The 22264-nt window shown below is 36.4% G+C and overlaps 1 protein-coding gene across 4 annotated transcripts in view; it reads right to left on the reverse strand.

Moving 5' to 3' along the window:
- Positions 1–22264, reverse strand: part of SRFBP1 (serum response factor binding protein 1) — a 75643-nt gene that overhangs the window by 47843 nt on the left and 5536 nt on the right. For 3 of the 4 annotated variants that reach the window (XM_054003419.1, XM_054003421.1, XM_054003422.1), the window contains exons 2-3: positions 4229–4317; positions 3219–3291 (exon numbers count right to left, since the gene is read on the reverse strand). In XM_054003419.1, coding sequence (XP_053859394.1) covers positions 3219–3291; positions 4229–4317 — 162 coding nt within the window. Of the gene's footprint in view, positions 1–3218; positions 3309–4228; positions 4318–22264 lie in introns of all 4 variants that reach the window. The other variant, XM_054003420.1, reaches the window with a different exon arrangement.

Raw genomic sequence — 22264 nt, forward strand, 5'->3', positions numbered from 1 at the left:
TACATGCTGAAAAGCTGTAGTCTAGTAGGAAACCTGAACAGAGAGAGCAGACCCTTACTTCCAGAGATAGAGGAACCTTGCTTCCAAACCAGAGCAGCTTATCCTTAAAAGACTTACATACACCCCATGAACTAAAATGACCCAAACCATGTAGTTTGGGAAGACTGTTTTGCCTGGGAGAGGGACTCACGTTACAGCAGGCTGGGTGGGACTGCTGCTCATGAAAATTAGAACCATGCTGGAAAAGTTCACAGAGAACTGTCTCCGATGGGAAGGACCCCATGGCATAGCAGAAAACACCCTAAGCAAATCAAAGAAAGATTTCAAGTGAAAAACTGACCAAAACTCCCACACCCTGTCTCCCTGTACTGTCAGTGGGAAAGAAGGAGAGGCTGGAGGGAGGAAAGTGTTCTCAAGGTTTATTTTAGTTCTTATCAACCTCTTTTAATTCTGTTACCAAATTTTTCTTTATACCTTTTAAAGTTTTGAGCCTGTATTGCCCTTGGAGTGTTTTCTCCTAATCCTTATCTCAACTCATGAACCCTTGAGTTTTTCTTTCTGCCTCCTCTGCTCAACTGTAGCAGAGGAATATGAGTGAATAGTTTTTCTCGTGGGTGCCTGGTGCTTAGCCAGTGTCAAACCACAACTTTGGCAACTGGGAAGAGCTTGGAAAAAAATTGTACTATTTTCTTCAACCTACAGAAAGTCTTTAGGTCTCCAACCAATAAAGAATTTCCAGAAGTTGTAAGCTACCACTTCAATAAACCTTTTATCCTGAAAATACACACCCTATCAGACTCTGGAGCAACATCCATTTTCTGGCTCCACACCACTTTTGCTGCAGTAATTATTTTGTTGCATTTTTTGTCTTTTCCATTGAACTGCTCTTTCCAGTTTGCAGCTCCTCAAGACTAATCATTCAGTAAGAGAGAAGAAGCATTATTTCTTACAAAAAATACATGGGGAGAGGTTCATGGACAACTTCTTGATGTTAACAGAACATGAAAAATTGCTACATCCTGCACACAATCCATCAATTTTGAAAGGATTTTAAATTTCCTCTGGCATGTGTTTGAGATCCACACACTAAAACTGTTAAAATAATCCAGAATAACTCAAACCTTAGTTGCTCTAAACTGCAACTTTATAGATCACTTTCTATTTCTATTGTGTCCAATCTTTCCTTAAAATTCCCAAGTTCGTAATTTGAGTTATGTGAAGGTGTTTTTTATAAACCTTATAATCAATAACTTAGGACAAAAGGTTGCTGGGAGTGAGGTTTCACCAATATAAAAATTTTCCAGTCATCTGAAAGAACATTACCAGTTTGTGTGAAAGCTGTCTTTTTTACTTTTTCCATGCTGAATGAGGAATATATCTATGTCAACTCTAAAAATCTCTGTTAGTACAGAAATCAACAGTGGTTGAAAAAATACATAAACAACTAGGTAATTGTTAAAAATACGTAAACAATTACCTTTTAGGTTGTGATTCATAAGAAACAGGAGTTTTTCTTTCTTTTAAGAAACAAATGTACTGTAGAGCTATTAATTGTCAACTTGTGCATTTTTGAAGTCTAAAAATCTCCAAGTAAACAAACCTTTTTCCTATTAAATATTAATATAAAGGTGCATTGTTTTAACAATAAAGTCAACTTACAGCACTTAAAATTTCAGATAACCAAGTGCATTTACTAGCTATCTACCCAAGAGGCAGGACAGTTCTTTCTTCTCAAATGCTTATTTTGAGGACTCCGCCCTTTCTATAAACTATTTCAGAGCAAAATTTGCCTTCAGCTTTCTAGACTACAAATCTATCCTCCCCTGACAGCCACTCTTAAAGCTATCACTTACAAGCCCTGTACATGTTCATGCCAACTGAAGCCACACCTGAACGTACTTGGCCAATAAAGTCCTGAGTGCACGCAGGCTTTAAGATGTCTGCATGAGCTGATCCTGGCAGGAAAAGCAAAATGTGGACAAAACAAAGACTCCTAGTGAATTCGTGCAGAACAAATCTTGCAGTGAAACCCTCTTAAGAACACTCACAAAAGCTCCATAAAAAAACATGGGCTTCTGAGCTCAGTGCTCCAGCACACCTGATCACTTCATCATTCTCTTAGAATCTGAGACACACATACTTAGCATTAAAAACAATTTTAAAAAATTAAAAAAAAAAAAAAGGAGAGAAAACGGAACAAATACAAGACCAATTTTAAGACTGATGGCAAGTCAGTAATGCAGAGTGCCTCAGTATTACTGCCATGGTGATTGAGCAGTGCTGCCCATTTTCTTTTCCCCTTTGCTGATTTATGAAGACTCTGTCTGGAAATATTACGCTAAAAATCCCTCTGATTCTACTTGATCAATGTGGCACAAAGAACATATAAATTGGACAATGGAGCCTTTCCTGTTATTAGCCTTTTCTGAAGACTAAGATCTCTGCAAGGTTGAGAGAAGAAAGAGAGAAATGTTAAAAACAAACAAAAATATTTTGTGTCCCAGAATAGAATGATATAATCACTACAGTTATCAACTACACTTATCAAGGAAACAATCAAAACAGCCTTATTGTGAGAAAACATTTGTCACGACCTATATATGACTCATGCTCAAGTCCTATGATTAGAATTCGTAACTCATTTCACCACACATACTTTTATGCAGTATCAACCAAAATTGAGAGATTAGCACAAATCATTACAAAGTTATAAAATTTCTGAAGCATTTTCTTGATGTCATAACATATAAGATACAAACACTGTATCATTTAACAGCAAGGGTGAACACTAAAAAAAGATCTGACTCAAGTGTAATCAGTCCCTTGCCCCTACAACTTGAAATTATTACAGAACCAAATACAAATGGCGTGATAATTAAAGCTTGCAGGACATTCAATGAGGATACTGTACAGTTAGACACACAAAATGCCTCCCCATACTCCTGAGTGGCACAAGAACTTAATATTCTGTGCTTCAACTGTTACAGTAAAAACTTCAAACACCACACACTGCTAAGCAAATTCATGTTTAGCCTGGAAAGCTTAAGACTCAAATTGTTTAACACCTTGACAAATGCAAATACTCACAATTTGCTAGCTGTGTTAATGTTCAAGCTTACTCTGAAAATATTTAAAAGTTACAGTAATGCAGCCACAGAAAACAGACCATTTAAAATAATTGTCTCTAATATTGAATGATTATCTAAACATGGCATTACCTTCATAGCATGGATTTCTTCTATTAATCTCTCAACTCGTTTCTGGTTCTTCAATTTCAAGTCTTCTGAACCCCTGCAAGTGAAGTCTATCTTTATTAAAAAAAAAAATCTCAGTTTAGTTACTTTATTTCCTCTCTGGCAATACTAAGTAGCAAAATTTAAAAACAAATCAAGAGATGGTGCATAAACATAATCCCTTATGAACATTTTAGCAAAGAGCTGAACACAGCCTAATGCTTTTGCTGTACTGAAGAGGAAACACTGAGGATTTAGCAGAACAATGTGAAAAACAGATGTTACTGTATCAGAAAATACAAAACCGCAATTCCTGTCAAGATCAGGTGACATCAGTGTCTCAAATATATTTATATTTTAAGATCTGTAATATTTAAATATGGAAGTTCATTGGACTTGCTTCTTATTTTGGACAACTTGCTAAAATTGTGAGAGTATCCTAAATTTACAGTATGAACACAGTAAGAAATGTATCTCACACTGTCAAGACACATGCTAAGTTATTTCAGGCCAGTAATCTTTAAAAACATAATCTATAATATACTGTTTAAGCTGTTCATATAAGAATTAATTAATAGTAATTACTAAAAATCAAGTATGACCTGTATATCTATACAAATGAAGTATTTTTCGCTACACAATCCTGAAGACAGCTACAGTGAGAAAACTTGGTGCAACTTAAATTCAACAGCAGAATAACCTAATATATGTAATCTGACACGTTCAGATGTGCTGTAAAAGGTCCTGTAACCGATTCAGATTACTTTCCAATACCCTAAATCCCATTAAAAAAGTCATCCCAATTCTGCTTTATGAAACTCCTTTCACTTAGTATTTTTAGTCTCAAATTATGTTAAAATAAGACAAAGATGTGGTTTACTGCCGTAAGTTTTAAATGTAGTACATTTTTCTCCACTTTTTCCATTTTTGTGAAAACAATTAAAACACTACCTTATTTATAAACCACAAAAAAAACACTATTACTTAAAACTGACTTTTTCAATTTTAATTTCCCAATGTGTCTGGTTAGTCTCCGAATAGTGAGGACTCTGGCCTTCTTCACATCTTTTCTCATCTTCACAACCTATGAGAAATATGGAAGACATTATAAACTGTTTTCCTTGATTATGTTCCATACACAACACTTTTATTACATTGACTTAAATTTTAGAAATTAGTTTGACAAAGAGAAATATTTTGAAAATAGAGTGCATTTCCCTGCTAACCAAATACAATTTCAAATGAATTCAGATTTCCATTAAAATCAAACTGCTTCCATAAACATCAGAGGAAGAATAACCAATGTCTAAAAATGTGTCTGAGGTCTAAATAGAAGACAAGACATTCCTAACTAGCCATACTTTAATATTATTCTTAGAGCTAGACTGAGCTAGCGATTTGAAATGTCTCACCTTTTGCCTTTATTTAGCTTATTTTTGTCCCAGAGAAACATCAGCAGTACGTTAAGTCCATTGGTGCATAACACATAAAAGCATTTTCATTATTTAACATTCTTTAAGTGTTAAGGAAAGACTCTCAAAAATTAACATTATTTATTATGGAACAGAATTTCAGATATTAAATTCTTTTTACATATTTGAATTAATTTTTGTTGAAAACAAAAATCCAACTGATTTCTAACTTGCTACAGTCTGTCTCAATCTGCCATCCTACCCAGTAGGTAGGATGTGCCCAATCTGTTCCAAAATTTAAAGCAGGCAGTTTTAAAGAAAATTTGGCAATGATATTTTAAAGAAAATTTGAAAATGACAATTCTCACCCCAATAAAAAAAGAAAGAATTCTCATTATTATTAGACAGATAGGATGAACAAAGAAATCTTTCCAATCTTTTGCAATTAAATTCCATAATGGAAAACCTTAAGCCCAGGTACTGTCTAATGATGAATGTTTCAGATACAGGGAGTCAATAGTGATCCTTTATTTTTACAACTCAACTTCCCCCTTATTTATTCATATATATATATTACTATGTCTGTTAAAATTTTGTATTTAACAGTTAAACTTAGAATAACATGAAATACTAAAACCAAAAGAAAAAAAAAAAAAATCAGTCTTCCTGACGAAAGCCAAATTTATCTTAAATTTATCCAGTGGGATAAGTTTCAAAATTAAGTTGGCACCTCCTTCTCAGTAAAGTTCTTTATATCAGATTTCGATTCTAATTCCTCAGTGATAACATCAAAATGACAGATTGATGGAGATTGCAACACCTAGTCAGGTTAATGAAGAATATTAGTACTATAAACCTACATCAAGTTTGAACAAAAACAATAAAAAGAAAAATCTTCAAAGCTCACAGAGCAGTACTTCACATCTGGGATGGGGAGTCTGGCTAGTACATATACACCCTGTGCAGAGACCATAAAGATGATACTAAAACCAAAACAAAAGTAAACCGAACACCCATTTTGCATAACTGATTATGTTTGTAGCTTAGATTAGTGATTCAATCAAGTTGTTAAGCCCTGAATGGTATTCACCAGTGGCTTAACTGAAGGCTGAATCAGAGCAAAACAATTTCTAGAGAGGGGCATGTACTGATTGTCAGCCTTACCTTTGCCAGGCAAGCAAAGGAACTTGTGAAGCAGTGCTCCTCTGAGAAGCAAGGGAGGGGAATTGTATGGGGGGACAGCGTTAGTTACTTGCACCATGAAAAGTAAAAAGTTAAAGGTTTTTGGAAAAAAAAACAACACTGACCTAGAAGTGGTATCCTGTTACAGCAAAGGTCAGTACTTACCTTTGTTTCACTAGTAAAAGTAACTGCACACACAGATCTACCTACAAAAGCATTTCTACTTCAGTTAACAGCAGAAACCAAATGACAAAAAGCACCAAGTGCCAAGTTTCTGCTACACAGCAGCACTGTCAGAGACTTTAACATGCTAAGGAAGAAACCCACTGCATCACCATTTGCCATCAAGGCATGCAGATATTTCTTTTATATAAGACATTGAATGAGATTATCATAGGTCCCTATAGAACAACTTCTTTTAAAAGGAAGAAAGAAAAAAATGCAGCTTCTGTCTGAACACCTTTTCGACACCATACATACATACTGGTACATTCAATGGAATGTTTGGAATGTCAGAGGCAAACTAGGTATGGCTTCTTAGAACGTCTGGGATGGGGAGGTTGTTTTGAGTTCAGTTTTTTTTATTGTCTATTTTTTCTAACAACCACTAAAAACATCCACAAGCTAGAAACATACTGGAATTTAAGTAACTCATACTTTACGTATTAGTTACTGTGTATGCAAACATGAAGTATATTTAACTTTCTCTCAAAAATATTTTGTCAGGTATTCTTTAATAGAAATATTAATGCACACACAGCATGTTTCCAGGGCCTACAAGAGCCAAACTTCAGCCTCCTCTGCTGCCAGCCAGTGAAGGCTGTATAGACATGACAGCAGGAATGAGGGAAGGTATTCGCTCCTTGGCAGACTAGGAATATCAATTTATGTAATCCAGTCACTTCTTTCACATGGGACAGTATGCATCAACTCTGTTCTTGGAAGTACTCATAACGTTCTCAAGAAAGCAGTCAGCTCTTTGGGAAAGAAATCAAAAATGTTTAGCTTCAAATTTACAGTGTGCCTGAAACAATGGGGCTTAGACCACCAGGGTAGGCCCTGGTCTCTTGTATTACAAAGTGAGAGAGGCAACTTTGCCATCAGTAGGAAAAAAAAATAAACTAAGCCAAACCAAACAAAAAAGCCCCCACCAAGAATAGTCATTACTTTCAAAAAATAATAACAAATATTTATTCATAATAAGGTTTTTTAAATAAATAGTTCAAGAAAAAACAGTAAGAAAAGGAGAAGTCTTTGCACTGAAACATAAAAAGGCTGCCATCTAGGTCAGGATGACACTTTATGCTTTAAGACTAGGCAATAAGGATTTTTAATCTACTCAGCAGTGATAGTAAGCACTAAAAAAATAATTATAAATAAGCAAAACATAAACCAAACATTTTTTTCGGTCAATAGGATCTAGGATTCCTGGAAATTAAGGAAGTCTGCAATCATATGTGGAAATAACCACTTCAGGGATTTCTTTGAACAAAGAAAAAGAGATGTTTTCCTTTGTTGAAGACACTTCTTTATTTTGTTGGGAAATACTATTTATGAGACAATTAAACTATTCCTACTCATTAATGCTACCAAATGTCTCTGTTCACACATTATTAATAATAGATAATATCAAAGTAAGAGTAGATATAGACAACATATCAATTATTAAATACAGAAGAAATCATAACAGAAATGAACTTACGTTTGAAAACAAGCCTAGGTAGTAACATATAGAATGCACATAAGCATATTTCAAAAGCTATGGTTATGAACAAAAATCATCGATTTGGTGCTGTGCCTTTTCACAAAACAGTGTATTTGTATTATTACTGATACTAAACAAAGATGAAGTCCAAAAAATTCCATGACTGGTGGTATTCCACAAAGAGAGGCATCAATCAACCCAACAGCTTTCCACCTGCAGTAAGCACTGCCACAAGCGTTGACATGTACCAAACAGCTGCACCCAAACCATTTCAAGCCACAGGCAGATGGTCGCTGCTGCTGCCCTTTCAAGAAAGGGCAAACAAACAGCACAGCAGGGGATCAGCAGATGACAAGCCAGACAACAACTAGAAATTCTCAAGCCATTCACCTTTTCCAAGGAGTGCACATTACTGAGGGAGATTGTAACAGGAATTGCTAGCTTCAGCACAGCCTACATTAATGTGATACTTGGCACAACGATCCTAGTACTCATCTGATAATGAAAACAGCCCCAACTTTAATGTATGGGTACCACTGACACAGTACAAAGACACCAGAGTGTACATATCAAACCAAGAGGGTGATGTCTAGGAAATAATAAAGAACAAGTGTGTGTTTAAAGACATCACAAGAACTGTATTTAACACAGACCACACAGCTGAAAAAGGGAGAAACTAATAGCTTCAACTACTTTGCTTTCTATTTCAGGTTATACCTGGCTCCAAAGACTAAAAAGCCATTCCCAGAGATTTGTCTTTTTGTGTGGTAGTTCAATCAGACCTTCCCAATCCTCAGCATATCCAAGCCCTTCTTGTACCCAGAAAAAAAGTGACACAGGATTTCTTAATTGTACCTTTGATCTCTTAGTCTTCTCTAGAGCTTTTCCATGAAGTAATTCCATTTTGACACTGGTATTTCACTTGTAGTTACAAATTAATTTTGACTAACCAAAGTCTTGTTAAAAGGGCTGAATCAGTTCCTAAATCAGTGTTAGACAGTGTTAGGAAAGGGCTTCTGATCACAGACATTATCCCTTTTAAATAAATGGGACACTATTATTGTACATGTACCATAGAATAGGAAGTGATTTTAAGAGCCTCCCACATAATTAAGCTGTTACAAAAAACTTGTTTGAAAATTTTCAAGTTTCTTTAAGAGTAACATAAGGCATTGTTAGATAAAACAACAAGAAATCTAGTTTAGGTTCTGAAAGTCTGTATTACTACAAAACAGTCCTCATATTAGGGATGACAAGAAAAACACCAAGGAATGTAGATAAAATGACAGCATAGGTACAATTATACATTCAAATTCACATGACTAGTCAAAGATATTTGTCTTCGCATTTTTAAGACAACAGCAGCAAAGTTCTCAAACAAGTATTACATTAAAATAAAATGTTATACTTGGCCACTTCTGAAACTTGTTTTGAGGTCTGTACAAGCAACATGACTCCAAACTAAGCTAGTGTTCAGCCAATTAGAAAAAAAAAGGAAAGTGTGACTAAAGATTTGTAGATGTATCAAGAAAGGTACGTGTCTGCTCTGAACTATAGTATCAACTGTACTTGACAAAAAAAAAAAAAAATCCCAAAACCAAACCATTATTAAAAAAAGAATCCAATTGATTAAGAGAAGCAATAATATGTTTCTACATATGACTTGTTTGAATGTATTTTATTCAAACAACACTGAAATACTAGAACAACTGTGAAGGAAAAGCTTTTTTTTAATATTACCACATACAAAAGCTAATACCGAATATGAAAATATCTGAAGGACTTAGAATATTTTAAATTCTTCTTAAATAAATTTAATAGAAGTTAACTTACACAGCCAGCCCCAGCTATCCAAAATGCACTAAAGCCAATAAACTAATGGACATGTCCTTTTCTTCAGAGCAGTCTGAAGCACATACAACTGTTCTTCTTGGGCTTCAGTCCATGAGGTACTGAATATTTTGGTCCTGACCCAATAATGCACTTACATTATTAAATCCTTAAACAACCAGCACTAGACAGACCAGAATTTCTTCATCCACTTCTGTTTTATGCCAGCACACAGTCTAGTCCTAGTTCTGGTACAAGCAGCAGAAAAGACAAATCATTCTGTTCTCTTCAAGGAGGGACACTGCATGTAACCTCATCTTGTAAAAAAAACCCTTATTATAAGAGTTTATAGCATTGTGAAATATCTGTAATGTTGAGGAAACACACACTCATTAAACAGAAGCCTCCAGTCTCTCCCCCGACATAGTATGGTGTCTATGAAAACTGTCTTCAACAAGACAATTTTGCAGACACAACTGCAAAAATATTTCTTTTACAATTTGAAGATGTTGTTCCTAAAGCAGTGTTCTGAAATTTTACATAGCACATCCAAATTCACCGTGCAATGTAAGGTGTCTTATGTCTTTTCTATCACTTGATGCCTGGAAAAAAAGACGGTAGTTCTGAGCTTGCTTTTCCATTTCAGTTTCTTCCTGTACTCTCTGGGCTAACAGGATTTATTTGACATGAGGGTCACACATGAGAGTGGGATAACAAAGAGAAAACATCAAGAACTAAGGCTATTAATTCTGTCCCAGGAAGAGTCTATTTTAAATATAGCCTATCATATTGCTATTGACAAGCTACCATTTACCATGGTCTGTCTAGTGAATGAATGACAGGAAAAAGATGAAATTGCAGGTACAGGATATACTTGAGCTCTCATACATTCCCTTCATGCCAAGAGAACCCTAGGAGGTTGAAATGAGAGCCTGATCTACTAGAATCAAAATTGCTCAAAGCAAAAGGAAAAAATTATTTATATATGTCTGTAGGTATACAATAGCTTTTAGATTTTACTGTAGTAAGATTTACCTTTAAACTCCCTCAAGTTTAAACAGTGCTGCTAAAGTAGAAAAGGAAGAAGTCACTAAAAATACACCAAACTCACTTGTTTTTTGTACAGTGGCCTTTTCTATGAATTTTTACAAATTGCTTAAATTACACATCAACAAGTGTCAAAGCAAGAAATCCAACTTAAAAAAAACCCCAAATCCAACAATAAAAAGAAAGTTAAATATGTTTAAGATGAATATTCTAGGTCTCTCCAACATCAGCAAAAAGCCATGGAAATCAGCAATGTTTCAGTTCTCACTGATCTTCTTTCCCTTCCTCATTTTAGGGCACATCAAAAGCACTGGTTTTACTTTATAGTTATTTGGCAGTCTTCTAACAAATAAATTACCATGGCAACAGAGTATTCTCAACGTTAATTTTTGGTGCTATTTGGCAATACAGAGTTTTAAAATTCAAAACACCTGCAGTTGGATCACAAATTAGCCAGAACTAACAAGAGTACATAATATTTTGAGTGAATAATGTAAGTGAAAAAATGTTTCTGGAACTTCATTATAAGTATTTCTCTCTATTATCTGGAATGCCAGCTTGAAAGATCTAATGATTTTTAGATTCTTAAGAAAAGCTAGCAATTGCCAAGTTTCCTTTTTTCCTTTTTTACAAAAAGAATCCTTGTATTACAGTATATATCTTATACATGTCAAAATAAATGGAACTAAGCAGAAAGACTTAATACAGATTCATACATTTCATTATAAAAACACATATAAGTAGGGTGGCAAAGGCAGCAAGAAACAACACAAACACACATGTGTGGTGTATCAGTGCTCAGTTCCAGAACAGTTTTATACAAATATATACTGAAAAAAGAATATATAAAAAAAAACCAAAACAAGGTGAATTTTCAGACAGATCCATTTCCTGAACTGTTTTCCCTTATGGTCACATGAATGTTAGCTAGTTCCAGCACAAAAATGCAAAGTAAGAACACACAGAAGACAGAGATATGAACCGCAACAGATCAGACTACAATAAATTAGCTATCTCTTCATTTAATATAAAGATCAAATCCCAACACAGAAAGTGCTAAGGAACACAGTTTTTCAATTACTGTTTGTGCCAATGTCATGTTAATCAACACCAACGTCATGTTAGTCTTGCCTTTGCCATCTGCAGCTACATGAGAACAGGTTTGAGTCAAGTGGATTCAATTCTATCCCAACACAACTATCAGAACGTACAAAAATTCTTGAAATATGAGGTAAATTCTTCTGAATTAAACTATTTCACCCCGCAGTCCAAATATGACAGAAATCCCACTGCTGTCTAGAGCATCCAGAAAGCAAAACACCTGCAGGTTTTCAGGCCTCTGGATACTCACCTGTCAGGTTTCCCAAGGGATTAATTTACTAAGGATGAATGAATAAAATCACACCACCAAACTTAGGCAAATTTCCAACTTCCTCACAGGAAAAGTAATGCACACACTCCTGGAGAGTTACTGTCAAACCCTTCCTCCACAGTTTGCCCATGCTGCTTTCTTTGTATTTTCTCAACTGAAGCACTGAAATATGAGCTTCTTTATTCCATATAGCACTGTATTTCCTCCTGCATGGAGAACAGTTGTCATTTCTAGTGTAACTTCTCCAAGTGGAAACCACAGTGAGTACTCGGAAATGCTAGAAAAGATCATTTTCATCTAAAGGTTTAGAAAAGCAATTCCAAGTATCTAAGACAGTTGGGTAGAAGTAAGGCTATCCTAGAATTACTTGATCATTGCCAAAGACCAAAATTTAACGGATTTACTGCTTCAAAGTCAGTGTCTCAATGGATGGAGTCAGACTCTCTGCAGTACTTCAGAAAGAATTCAAGTCCAAACCAGGATCATGAGATGGGCTAGACATATTTCTAAACTCTATATACACATCAGTAGTTGTAAATGTCCAGATAAGAAAAAACTGTTATAAACTAGCCTCAAAATGCTATATTAGATATATCATTGCATCCACATGGAAGTAGAAACTATACATGTTTTCCAAAACAGAGGAATACCTGAAGGTAATTTCTAACTCTGTATTTAATTGATCAGCAACTGGGAAAAATCTCAGATACCACTCTGCTAAAAATATTTCTATGGAATGTTGAAGGACGATGTGATCAAGGCATTTAATACAGACAAGCTCAACTCAGTGGACTTTGAGGTCTAGGACTTCTTAATCAGACCAGAGTTCTAGTTAGAAGTCACGCATGAATTTCATGCCTCCTTATGCTTTGACTTTACAGACAGACAGTAACACCAGAAGCTGCAGTAGTGACATAAGAATTACGAGGGTGAACACATATGAATAAATAGAGTGTTGAGGGCTTTTATCCCTCTTCAAATGGTGAACCTTTTAAAAGCAGCTGGAAAAGAGCACTGATTACAAGGCAACATTATGAATCTCTACGTTACTTGCATAATCTGAAGCATGACATCACAGCTTGACGACAGTGACTCACAATCTATGTAATTTTTTACATTAATTAAGTAGGTCACATATATGATGCAAACCTGTAGAGCTGAACTGCCATCAGTTCAGCTGAAGAAAATTCTGTCAAAATTTCCCCCTAACAAATAAGAAATTCAATCACAGTGATTCCAGTATTAATTTGGAGGTCTATGTTTGGTGGTGTGACTGCTTTGGCTTGGGATTAAAAGATGCTAGTATAAATGGTAGTATGACCTCCTAAGTCACCACAAAAAAACTTCAAGTCTTGAGTGCTAATATGTTGCAACTTTTCTCGGCTATTCTGAAAGTGCAGAATATCAAAACTGTGTATTTTGGAATCATATTTGTTAGCCTGGTTTCTGAGAAAATTAGGTTTGTCAGCACACTGTCTGTCAGTATCTATCTCTGGTAACTTTTGGGCTTATTAAATTGAAATCAAGGTTGACCAATCATCACAGCTCCTACATGTTGCATCCTGGAGTTTGGGTTTAGATTAGGGTTTTTAATTTATGTTAAAATAAGTCAAGTTCTGTAATCCCGCGCACCCCCTGTGTCGTTTCCTCCCCCGTCCAGCCCCAGGAAACCCCGTGACGGCCACCCCAATCCCCACGATCCCGCTCAGCCCGAGGCTCGGTGCCCGCCCCTGCGGGGTTCTCTGGTTGGTCGCTGTTGCTGGTGTCACCGCCATGGCAGCCGCCCCTATTGGACAGCAGGCCGTGGATCCTCTCGCCCCACCCCTCCATAAAACCCTATCCCGCCGGCACCCAGGCACCATTTTCTCCCATGCAAGTGCCAGGAGCGGTTGTGTCCATCGAACCGCGCCATGTGACCAATAAACCGTTCCTGCCAAGCACGGAGTAAATGGACAAATTCCTTACCTCTTTACCGGATCCCTAGCACACGGTAACAGAGGCTGGCCAGCCCACGCGCCTGAGACACGGAGCCGTGTCTGGGAACCCGCGGCAGAAAACCCCGCAGCACGTGGAAGCTACGCCACAGCCGGGCTCCCAAGAGCTGCGTGCAGCCGGAGAGAGCGAAAGCTAACCCCACACCTACATGTTTTGTGAAAACTGGTAGCCATGTAGGAGTTGTGAACTAACATCAGCATGGCTAGCGTGGAAGAAATACACAAGCAGAATTCAAGTATTTTTCGTTTTGGTTGAGATCAGTACATGCATACTCATTCACCAGCACATGTGGCTCTGAACCAACCACAGAACACTCTCTCCTGACTGTCCAAACAGGAGGGAAACATAGGCTATAACTACAATTACTGAGAACACTCCAAAAGCATAACACATAACCCAAGGATAACACACTGAAAACTAAAAAGAGACAGAGGAGTAACTGATGATATCTATATGAAGTTTTATGGAATACTGGACTCAAAGCTGTAACACGCCAGGCATCACTGGTTCTCAACTTACACACACAATACATTTTATTTTTATCACATTGTTTGTACAGATGATTTAATCTGGTGACTGAAACTTCAAGGGAAATTAGAACAGACAACGTGCTGAATGGGATAGAAGAAGGACAGTTTCTTCTGTGCAAGACAATTCATGAAAAAAATACACTTTTCTCGTTACTTCAACTGCCCTCAGCTTGTACTAGTCTCACACACCAAGAGGCCAGGAAAAGAATGGGAAGTCTGTGCAATGTTATAGCATCACAATATTTGACAAATATTTGTATCTTAATATTAACAGGAAAATACGTAATTATTATGATGTGTCATTCAACACAAATATTCATTTTGTAGTAAGATTCATCAATTTCAAAATTTATATTTCAATGTCACTATATAGTTGTTATTATTATGCAAGCATAAAGGAATAATTAAGGAAAAATGGTTTCAAGTTCATTAAATGAAACAAAACAGCACCAGGAGAGGAGTGATGAAGCTGGAGAAATACCTACTAAATAATTTTCTATTTCTCCCTAAATCTGAATGATGAAAAAGCTAGCTAAATACCACAATTTTTAGATTGACCATAAATACACATTTAGCCTGCATTATGAAATCTTACTACTATGAGAAAAATTACTTTTGCTTTAAAATTTAAACTAATTTTTCTTCAGACTCCTCCTCTGTAAAGTTAGCCTCTTCTTACTTGTGTTGACAGAGGACAGAGTACTAGAAAAAGGCTGGAAGGCTATTTATGTATGTGAAAATTCCCCTTAAAAAGGGGGAATGATCAACTATCAACAAAAGGAACAGCAATCAACTTTGGCTGCTCATCTATCCAGAAGTCAATGTTCCGGATAGAAGCAAACCACACCTCAAGTTACATCTTGCAACAGTTACAGCTAATTTTCACAATATGAGCAAGCATCACCGGGATTCATACATTTTGGAGGGATAAGCAGCTCTCCCTATTATAAGCTCCTCATAACCTGAAGAAATTTCAGTCGCGCAAGTATATTTTAAAATAAAAACAAAACTTTCTCCTCTCGAAGCTTTAACTTTCAAGACCGTGCTTTCTTGTCTGATGTTCTGATATGATAATGTTTAGAAAGACAAAGAAATAATCTATAAAAGTAGCATCACAAGACCATAACAAAAAATCTTGACACAGGAAGTAAGTAGAGTGGAATGTCATGGACTGACACAGCATAATAGGAATGATGTTAAGTAAAAAACATTGATCACATAAAAATTAGTGAGTTGAGTTCCAGGAGGAAAAAAAAATTAAAAAAAAAAAATCATAACCACTTTCTTCTTATGCCCGGAAAAAAAAAAAAAACAAAACTATTGAGAAACAAATAAGAAGGATTTAGTATCCACATTTTTGAAGGAAAAATCCCTTGTTAAAAAAAGAAAAGAGAAGAAGAAAACAGGGAAAACAGAAAAGATGAATTTGTGGTTTATGACTTTCAAAATATTCGGTACTTGTGCCTTTCTTCTTAAAAAACAGAAAGGCACAAATCTTTTGTCTTATTCAAAAAATTTTACCAAAGTCAAATTTCTTTGAAGAAGCATGAAACTCCTTTTACTAATAGATTATCAAGTCTAACTTTTAATACTTTTCATCTGTCTCATGGTGCCCCTAGCACAGACACCTGACATGCATATAAAAAGTAAGCATCAAAATGCATCCAGTGAGTACAAGTAAGTACAACCAACCCATGTTCAGACCTGGGGTATGCCAGTGACCAGCAAAAGCCATGGCCTCAGGAAACATACTCTGATAAACGCATACAAGGGAAGTCCAAATTTGCATCACAGATCTTTCTGACTTACACTTCCATACAGGATGAATATTCAGCCAAAGACTACGAACATCACCAGAACATGAGGTAAACTTCCACTGGCTTGAAACATACTGCAGTATTATTGACCTGACAAACTGAAATACTATTCTACTTCTCACAGAAAAACTGCTCATCCCTTAAGGTGCTGTCTGCTGTCATGTCTCTGTGACTTATATTTTTTGTGGGAACTTTCTCTCAGTCAGTAGTTATAGATTTATTAAAAAAAAATTAAGTGGCACTACCATATAAGCTACTCTTCCGTCTTTTTGGAAGGATGTTAAGAATTATTTCTAGTGGGAATGGAGAATTACCTTGCTACACCAGTTAGTGTTCCTCATTCCTTCAAATCAGTTAAAAAAATCAATTTCATGATAAAAATTTTTCATAAACACAAACAAATGGGAAACAAATGGGTTGAAAAAACCCCAAAAAATCTAATAATCTGCATTCTTCTTAGAAGTTTCTTCATGATATCAATAGAAACTGGGGAGAAGGACAAGTATGAAAAGTAGAAGGAATAAAGCGCTTAAAATATCCCTGCCACATGTTTGACATCTATTCATTAATTTAAATACCTTTCCACAAGTTGGTCTCCATCAGTTGCCAAGATGCCAAATCTACAACAGATTTGTACACAACTATTCCAGTACTACTTACTAACAACTTGGAGCAATGCTTAAAGTTTCTTGCAAAATTTTCTTTGTTGCGACAGAACAAGTACTCTTACCTGTCTGTCCAATAATATGTTCATTGTCCAGCCACTGACAACTTTTCTTTCACACCAACTGCTCATTCTGTTGGAACATTTCCTTCTTCTGAAGCTTCTACCTTCTTCAGTCTCTAGGTGCTTCTTACCAAACTGATTACCCCTTTCCTGTCCTTATAAGCTCTCCTCATTCCTCAACCTATTTCTTCTTGTTCAACACACTCCATCACCCATCCATCATTTTCGTCTATTCTAATATTTAAATACTTTCAAGCCCACCCCTCCCTCCCTCTGCATGAGCAAGTAATCAACTTAACTGCCCTTTTGTTTTATATTGTTTGGAATTCCAAGCTCATCTATATAAGGTATGCTCCCCTGTGCTATTCACAACCTCTGCAGCATTTCCCCAGTGACACCTGCCTCTGGATGAAATCCACCATTTATTCCTTTAAACTAGTTGTTATTCAGAACAGTTCTTACCAGCCTCTCGTGCAAATAGCTTTTATCTGCTCCCCTCTTGCTACATTAACGTACCTGTACATGGCCTTATGTTTGTTCATATGTGTCCTCATTAAACAGCAAAGAGGATTCACAGAATCATTTACATTGAAAAACATCTTTAAGATGATAAAGCCTAACCATAACCCAAACACTGCCAAGCCAACCACTGAACCATGTCACTAAGTGCCACATCTACACACCTTTAAATTCTTCCAGGAATGATGACTCATTTAATGATGAGCCATTACTCTGAGCACCCCGTTTGACAACCCTTGACAACCCTTTAGATGAAGAAGTCTTTCCTAACAGCCAGTCTGGCACAACTTGATGTCACTTCCTCTTGTCCTGTTACTTGGGAAAAGAGACCAATCCCCACCTAACTACAATCTCCTTTTAGGTAGCTGTACAGAGCAATCTGCCTCAGCTTCTTTTTCTATGAACAGTTTCATTTGCTATTAAATGCCATATGAATAAACAGGTACCATTGTGACCCTTCTTTGCAAAGGAAATAACATAATGGTATTTTTTTTTTAATACAAAATCAGTACAAGAATTTTAAATCCCTTTACTTTATATGACTTGAAAGACATTCAAAAGAGTCACTGAATTTAGTAGTTGGCCACTTTACTTCTCCATTAATTGCTCTTTACTACTGCAGCACAAGACAAACTGAAAAGAATTTTATCATTGCATACCAGTGAGGAATTGCAATGAATTCACAACTGGCTACTATTCTCTTCTAGGAACACCTCCTCCCCCAAGCCCCCAAATTCTATTATGAAAATGTCTAACACCACATCTTCCCCTCTACACCCATTTCAGCCTTGTTCTCTTCTTCATTTAGCAACAGGTTCCAGACCCAGCAATGTAAAGGCTGCTGAAAGACCTCTCCAAAGACAGCAGTAAGCAATTACGCCCATTTACAGTAACAGAACTATTTCTAAGTTGTGTTTTACTTAGGCATATATAGCCATAAATTACATTCAATAAAAAAAAAAAAACAAAACACTACACTGTGTACTGCAAGTACCTCACAATTCCCTTAAAATAAAAGTTACTAAGTTTCCCATGACCGTTTGCATGTTTTTTTCATTATTGTACACTACCACACCAAGGAATCACAGATGTTTTTGTTTTATGAGAGCATCTTACTAGGCTACGTGGCCTACCACACACACTTTATATAAACCACTTGAACTAAGAAAAAGTTTTCATTCCTTTCCTCAAATACAGTAGTCTAATAATGGCTGTATACAATACTGTCAGAAGTAAAAAACTGCCTTGTTAGCCATAGTTAATTGCTTCAGTAATCTGCTGAAAAAAAATCTGTGTGAAGAGCAAGCAGATCAGTATTTGCTGCTAATATTAGTAAAACTGATGATGTGGCAACTCTAGAAACTTTAGAAACAGCTGCTGGAACAGTTCCTAGGGGGAAAAAAAAGCCACAATTCCTCAGAATTTTATCTAACAGAGTATAAGTTTGGAAATTTCATAAGCTTTCAAAAGACTTTTTCCTTAGGACATTTACATGGCCTGTAAAAGAATGTCAGCAATTTAACACTTGAACTGTCTTAAGCAGAAATCAAGCCCTATGTAGCACATCTTTTCCTTCTTCAAGAAACTGTTGTGCCTACAAGTATTTATTAGTAACACAACTAATGCAAGAATTTTTACATGCATTTCCATCGAGCTAAAATGACTGCTGCCAAGTATTCCAGAGTTTAAAAAGAAAGCCATGTTTGCTTTCCAACTTTGCATAGACTTGTAATATACAGAAAAAACTGAGTGATTTGCCAGTATACTAAGAAACGAACTGATGGAAAAGATTAGCTATTTAGTTTTGAATAGTGAAGAAATTTATCTTTTCTCAGTTCTCATAACTTGTTTATATGCCTTTCCAAAACTTCAGACTGACTTTAGCGACATTTAAGAGAAAACAGAATAAGCTTCAAGGAAGTATTTAAGACCATGTGCGAGCCAGGGATACACAGACCTTGGCAGTGTCAATAGTTAGCCACAGCTTCAATTTGACCACAAAACATCCTAGACACCCATACTTTTTCAAAAGTATCCAAGTGCTAGCCACTCTACCTTGAGAGTAATTTTGATGTGGTCACACATGAACTTCAAGCCACCTTAAGCTGACCAAGAAGCAGAGACTCTGTGATACATCCAAACCATACTGGCAGATAGCTCAGGAGAATACAAGAACTGGTGTCCACCATCTGAGGAATGGTCTAGATGCTGGGGCACTTAACAGAACTGAAAAACCTGGTATAGGAGTCTAGGGTAAATGTTCTACTTCAAGAAAATGGCTTGGCCAGCATACTGTATAAGTGCTGGATGAAATACAGCTCATAAACCACAGAGAAAATAACAAGAGAACTTGTCTATAGACCAGCAAGAATTTTCTCAGGAGTAAAGAGTTCTGAGTTCCAGTTTTTCCTTTCAGGGAGCTCATGTATTTTATGCTAATTGTTGGATAAGCAGCCCTTGGAGCACAGTCAAGGACTTTTCCTACGGAAATGCTCCCACTGGTGAAATACATGACCAGGCTCCCCTCACTCCATAAAATCACCCTTCTTTGCCAGACAGTAGCCCAGCAACAGTATTTGTTAATATTTGTGATTAGTGCACTCTGCTGGTCATTGAGATTCACATGAATCAACTCACCTCAGACTGAGGGAACCTATACATCAGCTTTCTCAATCATTGGAAAGTTTTATAACAACTAAGCCATTAAACTAAAAATTTTCCATCCTCAGACAGCTTCATGCCTTAAAGGAAAAGACTATATTTTGAATTATGAGCAGTTAAGACATCTCACAGCTCAGTCCAATACCAGGTAACTGGTAACTCAGTCTAATACCAGGTAACTGGTCAGATGCCTCACCTCAAGTCTCACTTCCCCTTTACAAAAAGAGACCAGACACAAATAGGAAATTGCCCTGAGGAATTCCTCAATTACCACATAGCCCAGGGGCTAGTATAAAAATAGATCTTTGGGGGCAGCTATTTTATTTCAGTGAGATGCTGGATCACTGTACTGGACCGGCTGCCCAGTGTTTCGAACTGTCTTAAACACAGTAATGTCTACAGCACTCTGTCAGCGTTATTTTGAAAGTTTCCATCTAGAGATCTTTTTCATCACTGTAAGAAAGGCTTAGGAATATACTTTAAAATATCACAACATACCTTAGGTCATAGAAGCCATTTGGATCCTCGGATCTAATACACAAAAACCCTGAATGCTCACATCAGTTTGCCCATGATAGCAAAAAGCATTTTAAAAGAAAGCCCATTGAAGCATCGCACTTCAACAAGTCCCTAAGAGCAACAAGTGTTAATTTCTTAATTACTGTTAATTTCTTAATTACTCAAATACGACATTTTCCTCTACTTATTACCAGACTACAACTTGTTTTGCAACAGCTAAGAGATTTTTTTTTTCCCCATAGTCACATTTCCCAAAAAATAAATACAAACTTAGCAACATACAAGAGACTGTATGACCTGGTTCAAGTAAGTATTTAAGAACAGGAATTGTCAGGGATAAACAGATCTTGGCAGCACCAGTATCAACCACAGCTTCAATCCTGACCACAGAGCATCCTAGGCACCTGTAATTTTAAGATTCTTCTTTAAAGTCTCCTATGAACTCATTATTTAAAGCTATCAAGATTAGACAAATATAAGGGCTCCTTTGGCTTCCCCTTTGAACTCTCTAGTTCTCCTATCTTTACTGCCTTGACCACTACTTAATTTCTGTAACAAAACACCTGCCAGACAACATAACTGCACATTACGTATCATCCTATTGTAGGTTTTTCTGGTTCAATACCTTCCCTAAATTCTATGTTTATTTCACAGATAGCCACTGCTTACAGAGAAACATGTAAGTGAGATGAAATACAGCACAGCTCTAGCAGCCAACCAAACAGCTCACTCATTGTGGTAAGACAGTCCATCTCTCTACCTCTGTGCCCATCCCACTCATCTCAGGTCCCACATTGCTGCTGCTCCCACTTGCTTGTAAGACCCTGTTATCATCAATCTGTAGCAGAAAACTACTCTAGCAACAAACTTCTTATGATTACAGAAGCGGGAGGCAGGACCACATGGCTGGAATGGGTGAGTGAGAAGCCCCAGATTCAGAAGCAGCAAGTCCAGATGCTTGTGAAACCACAGTTGGAGAATCACACTCCATCAGGGGCATGTCACATCTCTCTGAACTGCAAAGCAATTCTCCACAAAAAGCCTTATATGAAGGTGCTTCAATGTCAAAAACTCTCTTGGTTTCTACAGAATAAAATGTGAGTAAAAAACCAGACCATAAATAAACAAGATTTTGAATTATATGTCTAATTTATCATCCTAAATCAACAAAAAATACAGAGAGGTATATCATATTTGAGTGACAAGGTAGTCATACATAATGCTGAAGAAGGCTGAAAATATGGAAGATCTTAGGTAACTGCAAATAAATACTCACTTTGTACAGAATGCTTCTTGCAAAAATGGCAACCATTCAAAGACTAAAAAACTTTAAGTTAATTTAATTATCAATTAAAAAAAATTATACAAGCACATTAGAAGTACTGTATAAAACCAAGAAATATATAATACAGTAAGGACTTGCATGGGTAAATACTCAGGTCTTTCACATTTAGTGCACCTTACAAAAATCATGAGGCAGTTCTTGGTTATAGAAATCAATTCAGCTTCAGAAAGAATGAATGACCCTCTCAAATTTCCTTCTCCCTAATATTTCCTGATATTCCATTCAGACCACATTGGCTGTACTGTTATACAGAAACTTTGGTGACCAAAAATTATTTACGTATAAAAGGATGCACTTGAACTTTCTTCAATTTCTGAACGAAGACATGTATAAATGCAATTTCAATAGCTCTTTCCTTTTTGTTTTTTTT

Source organism: Vidua macroura, chromosome Z (assembly GCF_024509145.1).
Source record: "Vidua macroura isolate BioBank_ID:100142 chromosome Z, ASM2450914v1, whole genome shotgun sequence".
Lineage (NCBI taxonomy): Eukaryota > Metazoa > Chordata > Aves > Passeriformes > Viduidae > Vidua > Vidua macroura.